At 47.6% G+C, this 20,050-nt stretch overlaps 1 protein-coding gene across 3 annotated transcripts; it reads left to right on the forward strand.

Moving 5' to 3' along the window:
- Positions 1-1,501: 1,501 nt before the first annotated feature.
- On the forward strand, positions 1,502-13,578 carry NOLC1 (nucleolar and coiled-body phosphoprotein 1). 3 transcript variants are annotated; one of them, XM_047761060.1, is made up of 13 exons: positions 1,502-1,676; positions 4,606-4,661; positions 4,776-4,915; positions 5,011-5,144; positions 6,319-6,484; positions 7,544-7,665; positions 7,791-7,932; positions 9,639-9,767; positions 9,946-10,056; positions 10,150-10,782; positions 10,919-11,025; positions 11,476-11,568; positions 11,725-13,578. In XM_047761060.1, the coding sequence occupies exons 1-13, from the start codon at positions 1,557-1,559 to the stop codon at positions 11,881-11,883; spliced, it is 2,112 nt and encodes a 703-aa protein (XP_047617016.1). In that variant the 5' UTR covers positions 1,502-1,556; the 3' UTR covers positions 11,884-13,578. The 3 variants fall into 3 exon arrangements, with proteins under 3 accessions (XP_047617016.1, XP_047617015.1, XP_047617017.1); XM_047761059.1 differs by having other exon boundaries at positions 1,506-1,676; positions 4,773-4,915; XM_047761061.1 differs by having other exon boundaries at positions 1,506-1,676; positions 4,773-4,915; positions 6,322-6,484.
- Positions 13,579-20,050: the final 6,472 nt, after the last annotated feature.

Raw genomic sequence — 20,050 nt, forward strand, 5'->3', positions numbered from 1 at the left:
GGTGCTACTGGTCCAGGAAGTAATTTTAATATCAAAGTACCCCCACACATATTCCAAATAAAGGTTTTCTAAACCGAGGCTTGTGTGTACACAGACCTTATTAGCTTGAGCCACGCACAATGCTTGGTGTTGAGCAAGTGCTCAGGTGTTTAAAGAATGCATGCGGGAAGATAGATCTTTGGGGAAGAGGAATTATACCAAGGACAGGGGAGTGCCTGTTTTGATGAAGGCAAAGGAAGGGTGTGTCCCTTTAGAAAGTGGAGCCTTACTTTCCTGAGGGGCGTGAATGGGAAGTAATGGAGAGGTAGTGGATAGGACTGAAAGGATTGCTGTCTAATGTGAACTGAAACATGATAGAACTTAGAATTTATTTGGCAGGCCTGGGCACTGATTGATATTTGAGTACTCATGACAGGGATTGCGGTTTTTTTGTTTTTATTTTAATGGCCACACCCATGGAATATGGAAGTTCTCTGGCCAGAGATTGAATCCAAGCTGCAGCTGTAACCTATGCTACAGCTGTGGCAACACCAGATCCTAACTCAGATCCTTAAACCCCCTGTGCCACAGCAGGAACTCCTTGTTTTGTTTCTGGTTTTGCCTGTGCCCAAGGCATGCAGGACTTATCAGGCTAGGGCTTCAACTCTTGCCACAGCAGTCACAGAGCCACACCAGTGACAAGGAATCCTTAACCTGCTGAGCCTTGAGGGAACTCCAGTTGAAGGGTTTTCTAGTTTTCCCCCAGGGAGAGTACCAGGTGTGAAAGTGGAAGGGTCATTTTCAGGGTTCTAGATTTGAAGAGATTGCTGCTGTCACTCAGATTTGGTGCAAAACCGCTTTTCCCTTCATGGAACTGACTTAAGGCTGTATAAGTAAAAGAAGAAAGGCTGTCTCAAGGGCAAGTCGTAATTTTGGAAGGGGCAGTTTTGAAGATCAGCACCTCACCACTACAACGGATAATCTGAAGAATCCTGTAATGGAGATGGGAGTGCAGAGGTTGGTATGATACCTTGAGAAAGGGCCTCCCAGGGTGTCGGAGACAGTGAAGATGAAGGGTGGGAATCCACTGGCAGCACCGATAGAAGCAGTATGGGAGGTCATGTGACCAAGCTAAAGGGAGTTCAAAGTCAGCTCGGTCTCCCCAGCCCACTCCTTACCCTGGCATCCACAAGTCAGGGGCGGAGGTAACCACCACCCCAGGAAATGTGGCTGCGGCTGAAAGGCTCAGAGAGGCTGGGCGCGAGAACTCCGGAGTTTTCCCGCCACATCTCTAGGGCGTGACCCCTTGACGTCAGGGCTCCGCCTCCACAAAGTAGCCGAAGGGCGGGCTCCGCCCTAACCAAGATGGCGACACTCGCGGGACCGGAAAGAGTTCATAGATTTCGCCTTTACCCAGCCTCCAAGGCGGGAGCGGGAAGGCCCTGCGGCGTGTCCCCGCCCCTTCCGCTGTGTCCCGCGCAGCGCGGAGGCATCACACTGGCCCGTCTCAGCCCCTCCTGTTCCGGGTTCCTGAGTCGTGTGCGTCCGCGACGGTAGTGACGCGTATTCTCCGGAGGATGGCGGACGCCGGCTTGCGCCGCGTGGTTCCTAGCGACCTGTATCCTCTCGTGCTCGGCTTTCTGCGTGATAACCAGCTCTCGGACGTGGCCAATAAATTCGCCAAGGCAACAGGCGTTGTGAGTTCCGGGCTTGGGACATAAGGGGGGATGACCACAGGGCTCTGGGCCCTGACATGCTTAGGTTTGCAGGTAAGGAGGTCTGTGGGGTCCTCCAGCCCAGTGTTTTGGGCCTTTGTGCCGAGCTCTCGGCAGTGTCCAGAGAAACCCTGGAGTGCCGGCATCTCTTCCACGAAGTCTTACTACTCAGCGACAAGCCTTGTTGCTTTTTTAGGTGAGAGGTGAGGCGGCGGCGGCGGCAGCAGCGTGGGACCCGCGTGGCCTAGGTCACGTGGCTGACAGTGTTGCGAGAAGGGAGCGCTGTGTCCCACCAGAGGCATTGGAGGCTCCTGGTTCCTTCTTTGTGCTTTATCTTAGATGATGCCAAGCGTGACTTGGACCTTAACTCTCAAATTTGAAACACAAATGAAATTGCTTTAGAAATAATGAAGGCTGGGATTTTCCTTAATAAGAAAGGGAACGAGAGTAGAGGCAGGCAGGGTTCTGCTTCTAGTTATACTGAGGTAGGCTTGAGCATCATAGCTCTTCGAGGCATAGCTGTGAGTTTGACTCTTAACTTCTGGCATCAGACAAGTCTAAGTTTGGGAACAGTCTCTGCTTCTTAAAAAAATGTATGATCTCGGGCAGCTTGCCTAGCCTCTCTGAATCTGACTTCTATGGCGATGTCATCATGCACTTAATAGGATTTTTGGAGTTCTCTTGGTGCAGCATGTTAAGGATCCGACACTGTCTCTGCAGCTACTTGGGTTCCTGCTGTGGTGAGGGTTTGATCCCTGGCCAGGGAACTTCTACATGCAGTGGCCGCAACCAAAAAAAAAGTTTTCGTTGCTTTGTAGGAGTTTTGTGATTTTCAGTAGCAAGATATATACGAAGTGGCAATACCAGTGCTTTGTGCTCAGGAAGCATCAGTGAATGAATGCTGTTATCTTAGTTACGGTAACTTAGGATGTTCCAAGTACAGGTAAAGGGTGATGACCAGGAATGTGAAAGGTTTGTAATCTACATCTCAAGGAAAGCTGGCATGACTACATGCAAAAACACCTTGAGAGAAGGTAGAGTGGAATGGTAATCTTGGTGGTCTTAGTCTTTGACTAGGAGGATGGACTTGTTCTTTGTGGTAGATTGAGCCCTTCCGCAGTAGGCTGGATGAAATTGGGCCTTTCAGAATCAAAAATCTTTTTTTATTTTATTTTTTTTACTTTTTTTGCTTTTTAGGGCCACGCCCATGGCATATGGAGGTTCCCAGGCTAGGGATTGAATCAGCTCCAGCTGCCAGCCTGCGCCACAGGCACAGCAACTCAGGATCCGAACTGGGTCTTTGACCTACACCACAGCAAGGCCGGATCCCCCACCCACTGAGCGAGGCCAGGGATCAAACCTGCATCCTCACGGATACTAGTGGGATATCTTTCTGCTGTGCCAGGACAGGAACTCCCTCAAAAATCTTTTTTATGTGGCAAAAGTTGATCTGTGGAGGGTAGGGTCAGATGCTAAGCTCTCTTTTTTTCTTTTTTGGCTGCCCCTCAGGCATATGGAGTTCCCGGGGCCAGGGATCAGATCCCAGCCACAGCTGGGGTAACATTGGATCCTTGACCCGCTGTGGCAGGCTGAGATCGAACCTGTGTCCCAGCACTCCTAAGAGGCTGCACAATGGTGCCACAGTGGGAATTCCAAGCTAGGCCCTTTTTAAGTATTATCTCTTAACTTTTCAACAACTTAATAAGATGTGTAGTATTACCTATCTTATAGGGAAGAAAACAGTCTCAGAAAGATTAAAAGATTTGCTCAGGGTCACACAGTAATAACTGACAGAGGTGAGTTTCACATTTACTCATCCAACTCTGAGCCTATGGTCTTGTATGTACGGTAATGACTTGCCCTTTTGGAGGACACCAACTTTTAATAAATATCAGTATAATTGATAGCTGAATGTAATTCTGTACTGAATATGTAACATAGCTTTTTACCAATCTTCTCTTGGAGGTTGGTTTCCAATGATTTGGGATTAAGCCACGTTGTAGCAAATGTCCTTTTGTGTAGATGTTTGTCTTGTGGTCAGGATTAATTCTTGGGTAATAACACTGCTAGAGTAAATAGAATGCATGTTTTTAAAGCCTTTGATAAATAGAATTGTCAGGCAGCGGAATAGATGATGCCAGAAACTACAGGAATAGCCCAAGGGTTGTTTTGTTTCTTTGTTTTTGTGGCTGTGGCTGTGCCTGCAGTATGTGAAAATTCCTGGGCCCGGGAATTGAATCCACGCCACAGCAGGGACCCGAGCCACTGCAGAGACAACACTGGATTCTTAACCTACCGTGCCACAAGTAAACTCCCAGTCCAAGTTTTTGATATCAAAAATTGGGAAGTAACTGAATAGAATATTTTTCTCCTAATATGTACAAGTAGGAGAGGTCTTACAGAGATGTAAGGTCTTTAGCAAATATAGCAGGTATAAAACAGGTCATTTTTGGCCACCCCTTGGCACACGGGCCAGGGATCAGATCTGAGCCCCAGTTGCGACCGTTGCCACAAGCGCCGGAGGTCAAATCTGGATCCAAGATGCTGCTGAAGCTATTGCACCACAGTGGGAACTCCTAAAACAAGTCACTTTTTTGTCTTTTTCGGGCCGCACCCTTGGCACCTGGAAGTTCCCAGGCTAGGGGTTGAATTGGAGTTGCAGCCGCAGGCCCATGACAGCCACAGCAACACAAGGTCCTGAGCTCATGGCAATGCTGGATCCTTAGCCCACCAAACCAGGTCAAGGATTGAACCCGAGTCCTCATGGATAACTGGTTGGGTTTATTACCACTGAGCCACCATGGGAACTCCAACCAGTCACTTTTAATGAGAGAGTAACACAAAATCTGAACTCCCATAGAATAGCCAAGATAAAAATTTCATACTCTGTTCTCTACCTTTTCTCTTATAGACCCAGCAGGACGCCAACGCCTCTTCCCTCTTGGACATCTATAGTTTCTGGCTCAAGTAAGTCTTCTCTGTGCCAGTGTGGCTGTTTTCTCCCCTCAAACGGGCTGGTTTGTGTTCTTTGGTTTGGGAAGGTCCTGATCGTCCAGAAGTTAGCCTCATCTACTTCAGCAGGTCCACCAAGGCGCCAAAGCGGAAGTTACAGGCAAATGGACCAGTGACAAAGAAGGCTAAGAAGAAGACTTCATCCAGTGACAGCAGTGAAGACAGCAGCGAGGAGGAAAAAGCCCAAGGACCTCCAGCTAAGAAAGCTGGTAAGGACTGGCAGGGAGTTGTGATTCTAGGAAAAGGATTTATAGCCTGCCTTTACCACATGGCTGATTCTTACTGGGACCTGTACTTTATTCAGCTGCACCTGCCAAACGGGCCGGTCTTCCTCAGCAGCCTGGAAAGCCTACAGCCAAGGCATCAGAGAGCAGCAGCAGCAGCAGCAGTGAAGAATCCAGTGATGAGGAGGAGGACAAAAAGAAAAAGCCTGTTCAGGTTTGCAGCTTTGGGAAGGAAAGGGCTTGATTAAGGGATTGAAAAGGAAAAAAACCCAAAATCTTGGCTTTTAGCTTGATGGTTGTGGGTATACAACAGATGATTATACGGGGTTTGTCAGAGAGGTTGCAGAAGCATGATGTCTGGTGAAGACATGGGAGGTTGAAGTTGGACCCTGAAGAGATTCAACCCATTCTGCTCCCCTGGCGGTACTGGGTTTCTCTGGGACCCTGTCAAGGACTAGGAGTAAGAGAATATGTTTTATGGACAGGTGCAGGGAACTCTAGGCAGGGAATGGCAGGGACCAGGCCAGTAAATCAAGTGGCTAAACTTTTCTGTCCCCCACCCCCACCCCGTCTTCTCTAGGGCCACACCCACAGCATATGGAGGTTCCCAGGCTAGGGGTCTAATCAGAGCTATAGCTGCTGGCCTACACCAGAGCCACAGCAGTGCAGCAGCATCCCAGCCATGTCTGCGACCTGCACCACACTTTACAGCAACGCCGGATCCTTAACCCACTGATCGGGGCCAGGGATTGAACCTGCAGCCTCATGGTTCCTAGGTGGATTTGTTAACCACTGAGCCATGACGGGAACGCCATCTGTTTCTCTCTTTTTTTTTTTTTTTTTTTGGCCGTGCCGTTTGCATGTGGAAATTCCTGGGCCAGTGGATCAAACTTGGCCCACAACATTGAAAGTGCTGGATCTTTAACTCACTGAGCCATGTGAGGACTACTAGACTTTTTCTTTCTTCTTTTTTTTTTTCCCTAGGGCTGCACCCACAGCATATGGAGGTTCCCAGGCTAGGGGTCTAATCAGAGTTGTTGCTGCTGGCCTATACCGGAGGCATAGCTACACCAGATCCGAGCGGCGTCTGTGACCTAAACCACAGCTCATGGCAATGCCGGATCCTTAACCTGCTTAGCGAGGCCAGGGATCGAACCCGCAACCTCATGGTTCCTAGTCGGATTCGTTAACCACTGTGCCACGACGGGGAATTGCAGCTTTTTCTTTCTTGTTAAGTTTGTTGCCCTTTTCTTAGGGTGTTCTGCTTAGCTTTCCCTTGCTCTTACTGTTCCATTAGCCCCTAAAAAACAGCTGCAAGGAAGCTTTCTACCTTAGAATGTCTGTTGGGTGCCCAGGAATTCTTGCTGATTCTCTATGTTTTCTCACAGAAGGTAGTTAAGCCCCAAGGCAAGGCAGTCAAAGCTCCTCCTAAGAAGGCTGAGAGCTCTGATTCTGATTCTGACTCAAGCTCAGAGGATGAGGCACCAAAGAACCAGAAGCCAAAGACAGCAGCCGTGGCAGCTAAAGCTCAGGCTAAAGTGCCAGCCAAAACAGGTATCATTTCTATTCCCACGAGGCTGGGCTGCTGGGGACCAGGGGACTCTGGGGACTGGTGTGAAATGTCACTGTTTGTTGAACTAGAAGTATTGACTAGTGTCATTTTTTTAAAAATGAAGTAAAAACTACTTTTTATACTAATAAGTAAAAAATTTTATTACTAGGGGCTAGTAACTGTAGAAATAGTTTGTAGTGAGGGAAAACATGGGTTTTTTTGGTTTGTGGTTTTTGTTTGTTTTTTGTTTTGTTTTAGGGCTGCACCTGCAGCATAATGAAGTCTCCAGGCTAGGGGTCAAGTCGGAGCTACAGCTGCCAGCCTACACCAAAGCCACAGCATCGCCAGATCGGAGCTGAGTCTGTAAGCTGCACCACATTTCACAGCAACACCGGATCCCTGACCCACTTAGCGAGGCCAGGGATCAAATCCGCACCCTCGTGGATACTAGTTGGATTGGTTTCTGCTGCGCCACAATAGGAACTCTAAACATGTTTTTTAAAAATGGTTTCAGTTTAGCTTTTTTTTTTAGGGCCAAATCCGTGACATATGGAGGTTCCCAGGTTAGGGGTCTAATCGGAACTGTAGCTGACGGCCGACGCCAGAGCCCTAGCAACACCGGATCCTTAACCCACTGAGCGAGTCCAGGGATCGGACCCGCAACCTCATGGTTCCTAGTCAGATTCGTTTCCGCTGCACCACTCGGGAACACCCAGCATTTTTCAGTTGTGTTTCATAGGCATTTCCACAAATCTAATTTTCTTGTAACTATTTATATCTCTATTTTTGGTGCTTTTCATTACCATTTTTCTTCTTGTATCTTCATTCCATAGAGTGAAGGAGAATTTTTATTTCCTTCAGTAATTTTCCTCTATGAAGGTTTTGAAGACCGTTTTATTCCTGAAGTTGGGCAGGAAATTAATCCTTTGCTACAGTAAACCACAGCATTCTCCGTCATGCCTGCTCCAAAGGCAGGAGACTCCAAAGTACTGAGCTAATAGGAAGGAGAGTTTTATGGCCTTTTGGTGCCTTGATGCTCCTTACATTATCTTATATCGTAGGTACACCAGCTCGGGCAGCACCTAAAGTAGCCAATGGCAAAGCAGCTAGCAGCAGCAGCAGTAGCAGCAGCAGCAGTGATGATGACTCAGCGGAGGAGAAGGCAGCAGCCTTCTCCAAGAAGGTATGGGCCTTAACTTCAACCAGGGAAGAGGGCATTGGGGACAGAGGTGAGGGGTCTCTGTTTCATGGCAGGATTGGTTGGGTCAGCATTTTCCTGTGGTAATTGATTTTCTCCACGTAATGCAGACGGTACCTAAAAAGCAAGTTGTGGTCAAGGCCCCAGTGAAAGCAGCTGCTGCTCCTGCCCAGAAGAGTTCCAGCAGTGAGGACTCCTCCAGTGAGGAGGAAGAGGAAGAACAGAAGAAAAAACCAATGAAGAAAAAACCAGGTGAGGAGTTCCCTGGTGGTGCAGCGGGTTAAGGATCCAGCTGTGTCACTGCTGTGGCTCTGGTTACAACTTTGACTCAGGTTCGATCCTGGCAGATTCTGCATGCCATAAGCACAGCCAAAAAGCGCCAGGTGGCTGGACATGGGGAGTCAAGCTATGTGACTGTGAACAGGGCCCGATTGCAGGAGAACCTCTGCAGTCACCATGTGGACCTCTTCCTAGAGCCACCTGGCATGGCAGCTAGCTTCTCCCAGAGAAAGGAGAAAGCCACACACTGTCTTTTTTATAACCTGGACTCGAAAGAGTGACATGTCATCATTTCTGTTTTTCTGGGTTTTTAAAAAAATTTTATTAGTTATTTTTGTCTTTTGTCTTTTTAGGGCCACACCTGTGGCATATGGAGGTTCCCAGGCTAGGGGTCAATCGGAGCTGTAGTTGCCAGCCTATGCCACATCTCACAGCAGTGCCAGATCCTTAACCCACTGGGTAAGGCCAGGGGTAGAACCCTCATCTTCATGGATACTCATTGGGTTCGTTAACCACTGAGCCATGAAGGGAACTCCCCACCATGTTCTTTTTGTCAGAAATGAGTCAACCCATCCTAGCCTCTGCTCAGCTGAAGGGGAATTAAGCTCCATTTCTAGAAGGAAGAGGTATCAAAAGAATTCTGTACTTTTTTTTTTGGTCTTTTTTTATAGGGCTGCACCCATGAGATGTGAAAGTTCCTAGGCTAGGGGTCGAAATCAGATCTGTAGCTGCTGGCCTATGCCACAAATGCAGCAAAGCCAGATCCAAGCCAAGTCTGCGACCTACACCACAGCTCATAGTAATGCTGGATCCTTTAACCCATTGAGTGAGGTTAGGGATCAAACCCGTGTCGCCATGGATACTTGTCAGGTTTATTCCCCACTAAGCCACAATGGGAACTCCTATTTCTTTTTCTAATGGCTGCACCTGTGGACTATGGAGGTTCCCAGGCCAGGGGTTGAACTTGAGCTACAGCTTCGACCTACCCCACAGCTGTGGCAATACTGCCTCCTTTAATTGCGCCAGATTGAACCTGTGCCTCTGTAGCAACCTGAGCTGCTGAAGTCGGATTCTTTTTTTTTTTTAATTGTTTTTTTTGCCTTTTTTTTTTTTTCTTGGGCCGCTCCCGCGGCATATGGAGGTTCCCGTGCTAGGGGTCCAATTGGAGCTGTAGCCACAGGCCTACGCCAAAGCCACAGCAACGCAGGATCTGAGGCGCGTCTGCAACCTACACCACAGCTCACGGCAACGCCGGATCGTTAACCCACTGAGCAAGGCCAGGGACCGAACCCGCAACCTCATGGTTCCTAGTCGGATTCGTTAACCACTGCGCCACGACGGGAACTCCATTTTTGCCATTTCTTGAGCCGCTCCCCCAGCATATGGAAGTTCCCAGGCTAGGGGTCTAATCGGAGTTGTAGCCGCCGGCCTATGCCACAGCCACAGCAATGCAGGATCTGAGCTGCATCTGCAACCCACACCACAGCTCATGACAATGCTGGATCCTTAACCCACTGAGTGGGGCTGGGATCAAACCCTCAACCTCCTGGTTCCCAGTCGGATTCGTTAACCACTGAGCCACGACGGGCACTCCTGAAGTCAGATTCTTAATCCATTGCATCACAGTGGGAACTCCACTGTACTTATTTTAAAACCACCACACTCTCCCTTCTAAATAGGTACTTATAGTTCAGTTCCCCCACCTTCAGTTCCGTCACCCAAGAAGCCCCTGGGAACCCAGGCTCCCAAGAAAGCTGCAGGGAAGCAGGAGCCTGTGGAGAGCAGTGAGGACAGCAGCGACGAGTCTGGTGAGTGGTCACCTGTGCTAAGTGGGAATGGGGAGTGTGTGAGGAAATGCTTCTGTCCCTTCTGCTTTTCCCTGAAGCAAGACAGGGCTGAGGCTCTGTGTGGGTCTTCGCATCTTGTTTGTATTGCCCCTGGTTGGGGCGGGACTCTGGACCCAGCCTGAGCCATTGTTCACTCCAGATTCAAGTTCTGAGGAAGAAAAGAAACCCCCAGCTAAGGCAGTTGTACCGAAAGCAGCTACTAAAGCAGCTCCAGCAAAGAAGGCAGCAGAGAGCTCTTCAGACAGCTCAGGTAAGGCATATGGAGGCCTTTGGGGCAGTGGGAGCTCCAGGGACTCCCCAGAGTCTAGTTTGGGGAGGCACTCATTCTATTCTTGCTGTCTAGACTCTGACAGTTCTGAGGATGAAGCTCCTGCCAAGCCAGCCAGTGCCACCAAGAATTCAAGTAAGCCACCTGCCACTCCCAAGCAGTCTATAGCTAAGCCAGCTACAAGTTCCAAGCAGTCTGTAGGCAGTGGCCAGAAGCCTCTGACCAGAAAGGCTGATAGCAGCTCCAGTGAGGAGGAGAGCAGTTCCAGTGAGGACGAGAAGATGAAGAAGACTGTAGCAACCCCTAAGTCCAAGGTGACGGCCAAAGCAGCTCCATCTTTGCCTGCCAAGCAGGCCTCTCAGGGTGGTGGGGATAGCAGTTCTGATTCAGACAGCTCTAGCAGCGAGGAAGAGAAGACGTCTAAAACCCCAGCTAAAAAAATGCCACAGAAGGATGCGGGAGCTGTAGCCCCTTCTAAGCCAGCGTCCTCAAAGAAAGCCAAGGCTGAGAGCAGCAGCAGTTCTTCCTCTGATGACTCCAGTGAGGAGGAGGAAGAGGACAAGCCCAAGGGCAAGGGCACTCCGAAACCACAGGCCCCCAAGGCCAATGGCACCACTGCATTGACTGCCCAGAATGGAAAAGCAGATAGGGATAGCAACGAGGAGGAAGAGGACAAGAAAAAGGCAGCAGTGGGAGTTTCTAAGCCAGGTCTGTATCCAGAGAACCTGCTCCCCAAATCAGGATGGGCTGTAGTCCTGGGGTGGGGTGGACTGGGATAGGGAGCTGAGACCCATAAGTGGCTTCCAGGAAACCAGTCTCCTGAGGCTTATTTTCTGTTGTACAGGTTCAGGAAAGAAGCGGAAGCAAAATGAGGCTGCTAAGGAGACAGAGACACCTCCAGCCAAGAAGATAAAGCCCCAGACCCCCAACACATTTCCTAAAAGGAAGAAAGTAAGCAGTCTTATTTTCCTCTCAGGAGCCAGCTTTTAGAATAGGAAGAAAAATCTTGGATCAACTCTGACTGTTCTTTTTTTCTTTTGTATTTTTGCTATTTCTTTGGGCCGCTCCCGCGGCATATGGAAGTTCCCAGGCTAGGGCTTGAATCGGAGCTGTAGCCACCGGCCTACGCCAGAGCCACAGCAATGCGGGATCCAAGCCGCGTCTGCAACCTACACCACAGCTCACGGCAACGCGGGATCGTTAACCCACTGAGCAAGGGCAGGGACCGAACCCGCAACCTCATGGTTCCTAGTTGGATTCGTTAACCACTGCGCCACGACGGGAACTCTAACTCTGACTCTTCTTTGCCTGGCCTGGCACACATGCTTGTGTGTGTAGCTCAGGGGGGCTTTTCTGTTCCATGACCACGCCACCTTGATTTCCTACTTCATTGTTCTCCAGGGAGAGCGCAGGGGATCCTCTCCATTCCGAAGGATCAGGGAGGAGGAGATCGAGGTGGATGCTCGGGTGGCAGATAATTCCTTTGATGCCAAGGTGAGTGGAGAGGTGGGTGGGGTAGGAGAGAGGACAGCTTTTGGTTCCGGTTGGTGGGACATTCTCTGGGTTCAGGGTGCCTGGAGCAGGGAGAAGAAAGTTCAGGGCGCCGGTGTCGTCCTTCTGCGGGCTAACCACCTCTCTCCACTTAACCAGCGAGGTGCAGCTGGAGACTGGGGGGAGCGAGCCAACCAGGTTCTGAAGTTCACCAAAGGCAAATCCTTCCGGCATGAGAAAACCAAGAAGAAGCGAGGCAGCTACCGGGGAGGCTCCATCTCTGTGCAAGTCAATTCCATTAAGTTCGACAGTGAGTGACCTGGGGCCATCCCTGGTGCAGCAGAGGTGATGTCCTGAGACCCCGCACTTGCTCCAGTGGACCTGGGAACGCTCAGCTCTCTCACGGGAGGGGCTTGGTGAGGACAGCAGTTGTTTAGAATAGGTCTGAAGACTTTGCGTGGTGACATCCTCTAAGGTCCTCTCCTGTGTTTGTGATTTTGTACAGATTTGGCTTTGCGCGTTGGGTAGCAAGGACAAGGGAAGGGGAATGTCCTTTTTTAAGAAAAAATTTTAGTTGTTCCCTTCTCCCTGTTCCGTGGAAGTCCTCATACTGAAAAATTTGTATATTTTATATTAAACCATTTTCTGTTGATTTTTGTTGTGATTTTCAGAGGTGGGTTCCCACAGATAAAATCTTAGCTATCGTCCAAGGCATAGTGAAGGTCATATGTGTGAATTTTAATAATTGGAGAATTCTGCCTATGTGGATGCTCATGTTCACATTTCATCTCTTCTACCCTTCAGAGGGACAATTGAGAATGGTTACTGTAGGAATTCTCTGATGGATCCGCAGGTTAAGGATCCAGCGTTGTCACTGCTTGTGGCGCGGCTGTGGCTGGGTTTGATTCCTGCCCTGGGAACTTCCATATGCCACAGGCATGGTGGAAAAAAAGAAGGAATGGCTAATGTACATATCTGTGAAGCATGAATTATGTACCTCATTCATGGAGTGTAGGACCGAAGTTTTCAGCCAGCATGGACTTAACCTATTTTTGGGGATTTACTGTTTTGTTAAAGGCAAAATTCTGGTGTGGTATGAATGCCATGGATTCAGTCTGAATATTTTGTTTCCTGTAATTTTATTATTATATGATGTTTGCAATACGTGTTTTTTAATTTGAAAGCATAAAGTTTTTTATTGTTCAAAGACAATTTTTGATTAGCTTGACCCTTAATAGTGCTGAGTACTAAATTAAGGATGACATCTTCTCATATTTTTACATTTTAGGGAACAGAATATGTTGATTTAATCCAAAAGCACATAGTCACTGGGTGTTTCTGTCTTGGTAGTGGTGGCGACACAAAATTAGTTTCATAAATTCCTACATGGTTGGGAATCACTGATCAAGAAAGCGAATAAGAGAACCTATCATTAAAAACCTCAATCCTTAGTAGGAATTAGGTTGTGTTAGGTGAATTTATAGGTAACCTCCTTGTATGCTAATGAAGGTGGAAAGAACTTTTATGACACATATTAACTGGTAAAACTTGAGTTAGAGTGGGGTTGGGAGAGCATCCTAACAAGATTTGTTGTGTCTTGTAGTTGGTACATGGGAGCAACTAATGTGCCCCCTTCAGAACCTTAACCCTCAGTAACGGAGGTAACAATAAAAACCAGTGAGCAGAGCTGGGACCCTTAGGCTGAGCGGGCCGGTCATAAAGCTGTAGAAGATGACGGCAGTGCGCAGCCAGAGCAACATGGGGAGGCAAGAGTCAGCGACTTAACTCCAGGGCTGGGCTGTCGCCCTGTTGGGAAAGTGTGCTCTGGGTTTATGGATGAGCCGTAGCTTAGGATTAGTCTCCCCTTGTTTGGGTTATCAGGGAACCTGATAACCTGGTTTTCTGTGTAACTGCCTCAAAGAAGAAAATGCTCTTCATGCTGACACAGGTATTCTGTCTGCATGGTAAAAGTTTTACATCTTACTAAGAAATAATAAACTGGCTCATTTATAATGTGTCTTGAGAGTTTTATTAATGTGAGTCTGAAGCCCTCCCACCTCCTACTCAAACTAGAACAACTTGGATGCCAGTTAGAGGGCTGGAGTCCAGACCTGTGAGTTCACCGTGGAACCTTCTTGCCCATACCTTGTCTCATGGCGCCTTTTCCAGGTACTAGTCCAGCCTGTGCATAGTCTAAATTGGGGGTTGGCAAAATGATCTATATGGGCCATGGCTTGTTTTTTTGTTGCTCAGGAGCTAAGAATGGCTTTTACTTTTTTTAAAGTGCTTGCCAAAAAAAAGGGACATGTAGCAGACATTATGCGGTCACAAAGAATATAATATTTGCAGTTTGCTAACCCCTAGTCTAAATCAGTGACTTATTTATTTTTGGCCTTTCTGTCTTTTTAGGGCTGCACCTGTGGCATATGAAGGTTCCCAGGCTAGGGATCAAATCAGAGCTGCAGCCACCAGCCTGTGCCACAGCCATAGCAACATGGGATCCGAGCTGCATCTGCGACCTATACCACAGCTCATGGTAACACTGGATCCTTAACCCACTGAGCGAGGCCAGCGATCAAACCCATGTCCTCATGGATGTTAGTTGGGTTTGTTAACCACTTAGCCACGATGGGAACTCCTAAATCAGTGATTTTACAACATTAATAAAATTATCTGGGAGTCTTTAAAAACACTAAAACCCGGAGTTCTCACTATGATCTGGCATTGTCTCTGTGGCAGCGCAGGTTCAATCCTCTGCTCAGCACAGTGGGTTAAGGAAGGATCCAGCATTACCACAGCTGTGGTGTAGGTTGCAACTGTGGCTCAGATTTGATCCCTGGTCCGGGAATTTTGAGTGCCACAAGCATGGGGAGGGGGGGAGGAAGAATCCCTAAACTTTTTTGTGTGTGTTTTTCATGGCCTCCTGTTTCAGTGCACCTTCCTTTGTTCAAGTAACAATGCTAGTGGAGTCTTAACTGCCTCTAACCAGGGACAGATAGGATTTCCTTTTTCAAGGCTGCATACTATTCCATTGTATGTATATCCCACATTTAATGATTTTATTTTGCATCTCTTACACATTTAGTGATTTGTATTTTCTATGAAATGTGAACAACTCTGTCTCCAATTTCAATTAGATTATCTTTTTCTTAATGATTTGTGAGTGTTCTTGATACACTGAAGAGATTAGCCCTTAATCATAGATTGTAGATAATTGGTTTTCAGGTATTTTTACCTTAAAATTGAATATAATATATTTCCATTAACTTTTCACCTTAAAATAGATGAATAATTTGTAAGCTTACTGTTTATTGTCTAAAGCTATGGCTTGTTTTTTCTTTTGCATTTTATAAACAACCCTTCCCAGTCTTATTTTACTATTTATTGATTTATTGTTTTTTTTAGGGTCGCATATGGACGTTCCCAGGCTAGGGGTAGAGTGGGAGCTGTAGCTGCCAGCCTACACCACAGCCACAGCAACACCAGATCTGAGCTGTGTCTGCGACCTATACCACAGCTCACAGGAATGCCAGATCCTTGATCCACTGAGAAAGGCCAGGGATGGAACCTGCGTCCTCCTGGATGCTAGTCAGATTTGTTTCTGCTGAGCCATGACAGGAACTCCTTTTTCTTTTTTTTTGTGTTTTGAGGGCCGTACCCGTGGCACATGGAGGTTCCCAGGCTAGGGGTCGAATCAGAGCTGTAGCTGCCGGCCCGCACCACAGCCACGCCAGATCCGAGCTGTTCTGCAACCCATACCACAGCGCACGGCAATGCCAGATCCTTAGCCCACTGAGTGAAGCGAGGGATCGAACCCACAGCCTCATGGTTCCTGGTCAGATTTGTTTCTGCTGTGCCCCGATGGGAACTCCTGAATCCTATCTTAGAGTTAATGGTTATACACAGGCAATGGGGGTTTGCGTGTGTGGGGGTGGGGGCGGGGGTTTCTTTGATGTTTGTTAAGCATTTTTGTTCATGATGCCAAATATTGATAGGCAGGATGGATCCTATTAGAAGCTAGTTTTCTGGATTCCTGCCTATTGCTGCTGGGTTCTGGCACCGTTGCTGAAATCCACACATTCAGTGAATTGCACACACCTGATGGCTCATGCTCCTCTACAGTACACATCATGTGGATACAGGCAGGAGACTTGCCAATATCCGTTTGTGGGTTTATTATGTCTCACAGGTCTTACTGCCACCCAACCCTGTTAGGTGGATGTTGGCTAGATCCAGGTGTCTCAACCTTGGTTTTTGGGGCCAGGTAGCTTTTTGTTGTGGAGAACTGTCCTGTGTGTTGTAACATGTAGCAGCATCTCTGGCCTCTGCTCACTAGATGCCAGTAGCATTTCCCAGTTTGGACAACCAAAAATGGTTCCAGATATTGCCAGTTGCCCCTAGTTGAGAACCACTGGTGAAACAGCTAAGTTTACAATTACTTGCTTAGGAGTTCCCGTTGTGGCTCAGCTGAAACAAATCTGACTAGCATCCAGAAGATTCGGGTTTGATCCTTGGCCTTGCTCAGCCGGTTAAAGATCCGGCCTTGCCCTGAGTTATGGTGTAGGTCACAGATGCGTCTCGGATCTGGCATTGCTGTGGCTGTGGTGTAGGCTGGCAGCTAAAACTCCGATTCAACCCCTAGCCTGAGAACCTCCATATGCCACGGGTATGGCCCTAAAAAAGCAAAAATAAATAAAATCATTTGCTTAGGATTGATAAAACTGCTGCTTAGTGTCACATTGAGACAAGAGTCCAGGTCTCTTTAAAAATTGATTTCCCTGTGTTTATCATTGCTTAAGTACCTGCTATGTACCAGCCATAGAATTCCGAGAGCTTGGTGTCTAATGGAAGAAGTCGGAGATGGGGAACAGTTCAGTACACTGCTGAGTCCTGTCACCAAGGGCCAGGGTAGCACCCCCAAGAGGACAAGCAAGAAAAGACTTGACTGGCCTTGGCCCAGGATTCTGACAAGAGTAGCAGCTTGCTAGGTGTGAAAGAGGCACATACCATGCAAGGAAGAGGAAATATTTCTGATGGGAAAAGAGAGCCTTTAGGATGGATCAGGTGGAGGGTAATGTGAGAGGTAGGGGCAAGATAATACTGTTGGATTGAGGATTCAATGGCAATGGCCTTTTGTACCCAAGACAGGAGTCGGTACTATTTTGTTCATATGAATATATTACGGGATTACTAGTCCAATGCAGTACTCCTTGGCACTAATACAGCTGAGGGGAAAGCAAAGTCCCCTGCGCAATGCAAAACTGTCTGCAGTTACTGAAGGCCCAGTAGGTGGGGCTCTTGCACACTGCAGGGAGATGGACTATAGTTGAAGCTTGGTGCTGTCTTTTTTTTTTTTTAAGCTCGATTGATTGATTAGTGTTTGCTTTTTAGGGCTGCACCCATGGCATGTGGATGTTCCCGGGCTACGGGGTGGAATCAGAGCTGCAGTATCAGAACTGCAGCTGCTAGCCTACACCACAGCTCACAGCAATGCCGGATCCCGGAACCACTGAGTCAGGCCAGGGATCCAACCCTCATCCTCATGGATACTAGTTGGATTCATTTCCACTGTGCCACAGCCGGAACTCCTGGTGTTGTCTTATTCCAGTTACATTAAACAAACTCTGAGAATCTGCTGTGAGCCTTTGGATAGAGAGATAAATAAGACATAGGCCCTCATTTGAGGACCCTGTGTTCTGAAGAGTGGAGAGGAGAGTCTGCCCTGGTTATCTCTGAGAGGTGAGCAGCAGGCAACATGGCTTGCAGAAGAGCCCTGATGTTCACCATGGAACTCCCGACCTTCCCCTCAGGTCCTACAGGGCACTGGAGTTCCCGCAAGGGGGCCCAGCCGCAGATCCCATTGCTTATGAAAACTGCGGACCAATGTCCCTCCTAGTCCTGGGAGCTCAGAGGCCCTCGTGCTCTCCCCTATCTCCCCTCCCCTCCCAGCATAATCATCCCTATAGAGCTCAGGATGGAGGAGAACAAATGCCAGGCTTCTATATTTGAAGTGGGTTGGAAGGTAGGGGACATACAGAGTATTTCAATGTTAACCTATAAGACAGAAATTTATCCAGTCAGCAAATGTGAGTGCTAACTCTATGCTCACATAATTTGTGAGAGATGTTGAGAACATAATCATGAATAAAAACAAACAGAAAGTCCCAGCAACCAAAGGTTACTCAGGCTAATGAAGGGCAAAGATATTAATCCTCACAAATAAATGTATATATAAGCTTCTGTGCCATAAGGGCAAGGTACCAAGAGCTATGAGAACATGTAACAGGGGAAAATGACCCAAGTAATGGTGGGACTTCCTCAAAGGCTGGGTAACCATGAATTTGTCATCTAAACTGGGATGCTTTTCTGAGTGAAGGGAGAGCAATTGATAATTAGACTGAAATTAGCAGGTGTGGACTGAATCCCTCTAAGGCAAGCCAGGACATAGGGTAATAGAAATATTTACTGAAGGAAGTGGCATTGCAGCCCAAACTTAGGTGAGAGTTGCTTAGGTGAAGTTGTCGACGTGGGTTCTTGGACTCTTGAATCAATAGAAATTGATAACAGGCCAGAGGAGGAATTGAGGCAAGGCTTTACTGGGACTCATGCTGCAGCATGAGGGAGGGAAAATAAGTGACAATTTCCCTTACTTCCTTTCCAGAAGTGGGTGGGCTGTTTCCTTAAATGGGGGTGAGAGTAAGGGGGGATTGGTGGGTTGGGCCAGAGGGTTGGCTTAGGTGGTCTGCCCATTCGCTTGGTGGTGCTGTGGGCAGGGATCATGCGCAATACCCTGCTCTTGGCACCTCGGAAGTGGCAGTTGGTTTGTGGTCTTACAGTTTCTTGTTCGCACTTTCCCTCAACTGCATGTGCATGCAAGTTATTTTTAGTCCCTTATGGTTTCTTGGTATTCTGTTGCTCAAAGAGATGTTGGTCCAGATGTAAGCACTCCAGTAATGTGTCCCAGGTCCCAGCCTATCTCAGTGGTACAGGATGAGGAGGGCTGTGTTTTTTTTTGTTGTTGTTGTTGGTTTTTTTTTTCCACTTAGAGGGTGTTCTGCAGTCTCTTGAGACCAGGCAGGTTCAATCTGGTTCTGGCAACCGAAAGAAGAGCTGAGGCACTGTGGGTAGGTCGGAATCCCTTTATTGACTTCATGAACTGTGACAGGGAAAGTCCCATCCACCTTTCTTTTATATTAGTACTGAACAAAGCCAGCAATTAGCCAAAATGTTACCTAAGGGGTGTATGTCATCCTGTTCTACTGTGCATGCACATGTGTAACTATCATTGTGTAATAGTCACTGCATCATTCCTCACCGGAACAACATGGCGGCTAGGTAGAAAGAGCCTGAGTTACTCCATTTTCCCCACAGAGGGCATAGTATGTGCAAAGGCCTTTTGGTAAGAGAGAGTGCGATCAAGACCCCAGACTGAAAGAAGGTCTATGCCGCTGAAAGGCAGAGGAAGGAGGACAGCAATGTAAGATGAGGCTGGAGAGGGAGGCAGGGATGGGGCACGAAAAACCTTGTAAAGTGTGTTTAAGATTTTAGTCTTTATTCTGAAGGCAATAGGAAGCTGTTTAAGAATATGGAGTGTCAGAGCTCCCGTCATGGCTCAGCGGAAATGAGTCTGACTAGCATCCATGAGGAAGCAGGTTCAATTGCTGGCCTTGCTCAGTGGGTTAAGGATCTGTCGTTGCCATGAGCTGTAGTATAGGCTGCAAATGTGCTCAGGTCTGGGGTTGCTGTGACTGTGGTGTAGGCCAGCGGCTACAGCTCCGATTCGACCCCTAGCCTGGGAACCTCCATATGCCGCGGGTGCGGCCCTAAAAAGACACACACAGACACACACAAAGTGTGTGAGTGTCTTAGTCACAGCAGAAATGTATTTCTTACAGTTCTAGAGCCTGGGAAGTCCAAGATCAAGATGCAGGCTTGTTTGGTACCTAGTAAGAGTTCTCTTTCTGGCTTGCAGAAGGCTTTTTGCTGTGTCCTCACATGGCAGGGAGAGACAGAGCAACCTTGGTCTCTCTTTACAGGGATGCTAATCTTATCATTGGGCTCTTCCCTCATCACCTCATCTAAACCTAATTATACTTCCAAAGGCTCTCTCTTCTCATACCATCATACTGGGAGTTAGTTAGAACTTGAACATATAAATTCTGGGGAGCGGGGGAACAAAAACATTCAGTTCGTGAGAGTGTGTATTTCAATTTTTTTAAATTAAGTATATTCAAATATAGACCAAAGTGGAGAGAATAGCATAATAGCTTCCCATGTTCCCATCTAGCTCTTATCCATACATGGCCTATCTTGTTTCATTTCTAATATCCTAACCCACACATTTTGGTACCCTTTTCCCATTGGATGTTTTGAAGTAAAAACAAGACTTTGATTACATTTATAAATTATTTGCATATGTATCTCTAAAGGTTAAAGCCTTAAAATATATATAACAATAATTCCACTATTGCATCTAAAAAAATTA

Source organism: Phacochoerus africanus, chromosome 15 (assembly GCF_016906955.1).
Source record: "Phacochoerus africanus isolate WHEZ1 chromosome 15, ROS_Pafr_v1, whole genome shotgun sequence".
Classification (NCBI taxonomy): domain Eukaryota; kingdom Metazoa; phylum Chordata; class Mammalia; order Artiodactyla; family Suidae; genus Phacochoerus; species Phacochoerus africanus.

What these genes read in the sequence shown, in the direction of transcription:
- NOLC1 (XM_047761059.1), top strand. Translation starts at nt 1,557, where the DNA reads ATGGCGGACGCCGGCTTGCGCCGCGTGGTTCCTAGCGACCTGTATCCT. An exon ending in AGTGGGAGTTTCTAAGCCAG is followed by an intron (nt 10,783 to 10,918) that starts GTCTGTATCCAG and finishes TCTGTTGTACAG; the next exon opens with GTTCAGGAAAGAAGCGGAAG. An exon ending in CATTTCCTAAAAGGAAGAAA is followed by an intron (nt 11,026 to 11,475) that starts GTAAGCAGTCTT and finishes ATTGTTCTCCAG; the next exon opens with GGAGAGCGCAGGGGATCCTC.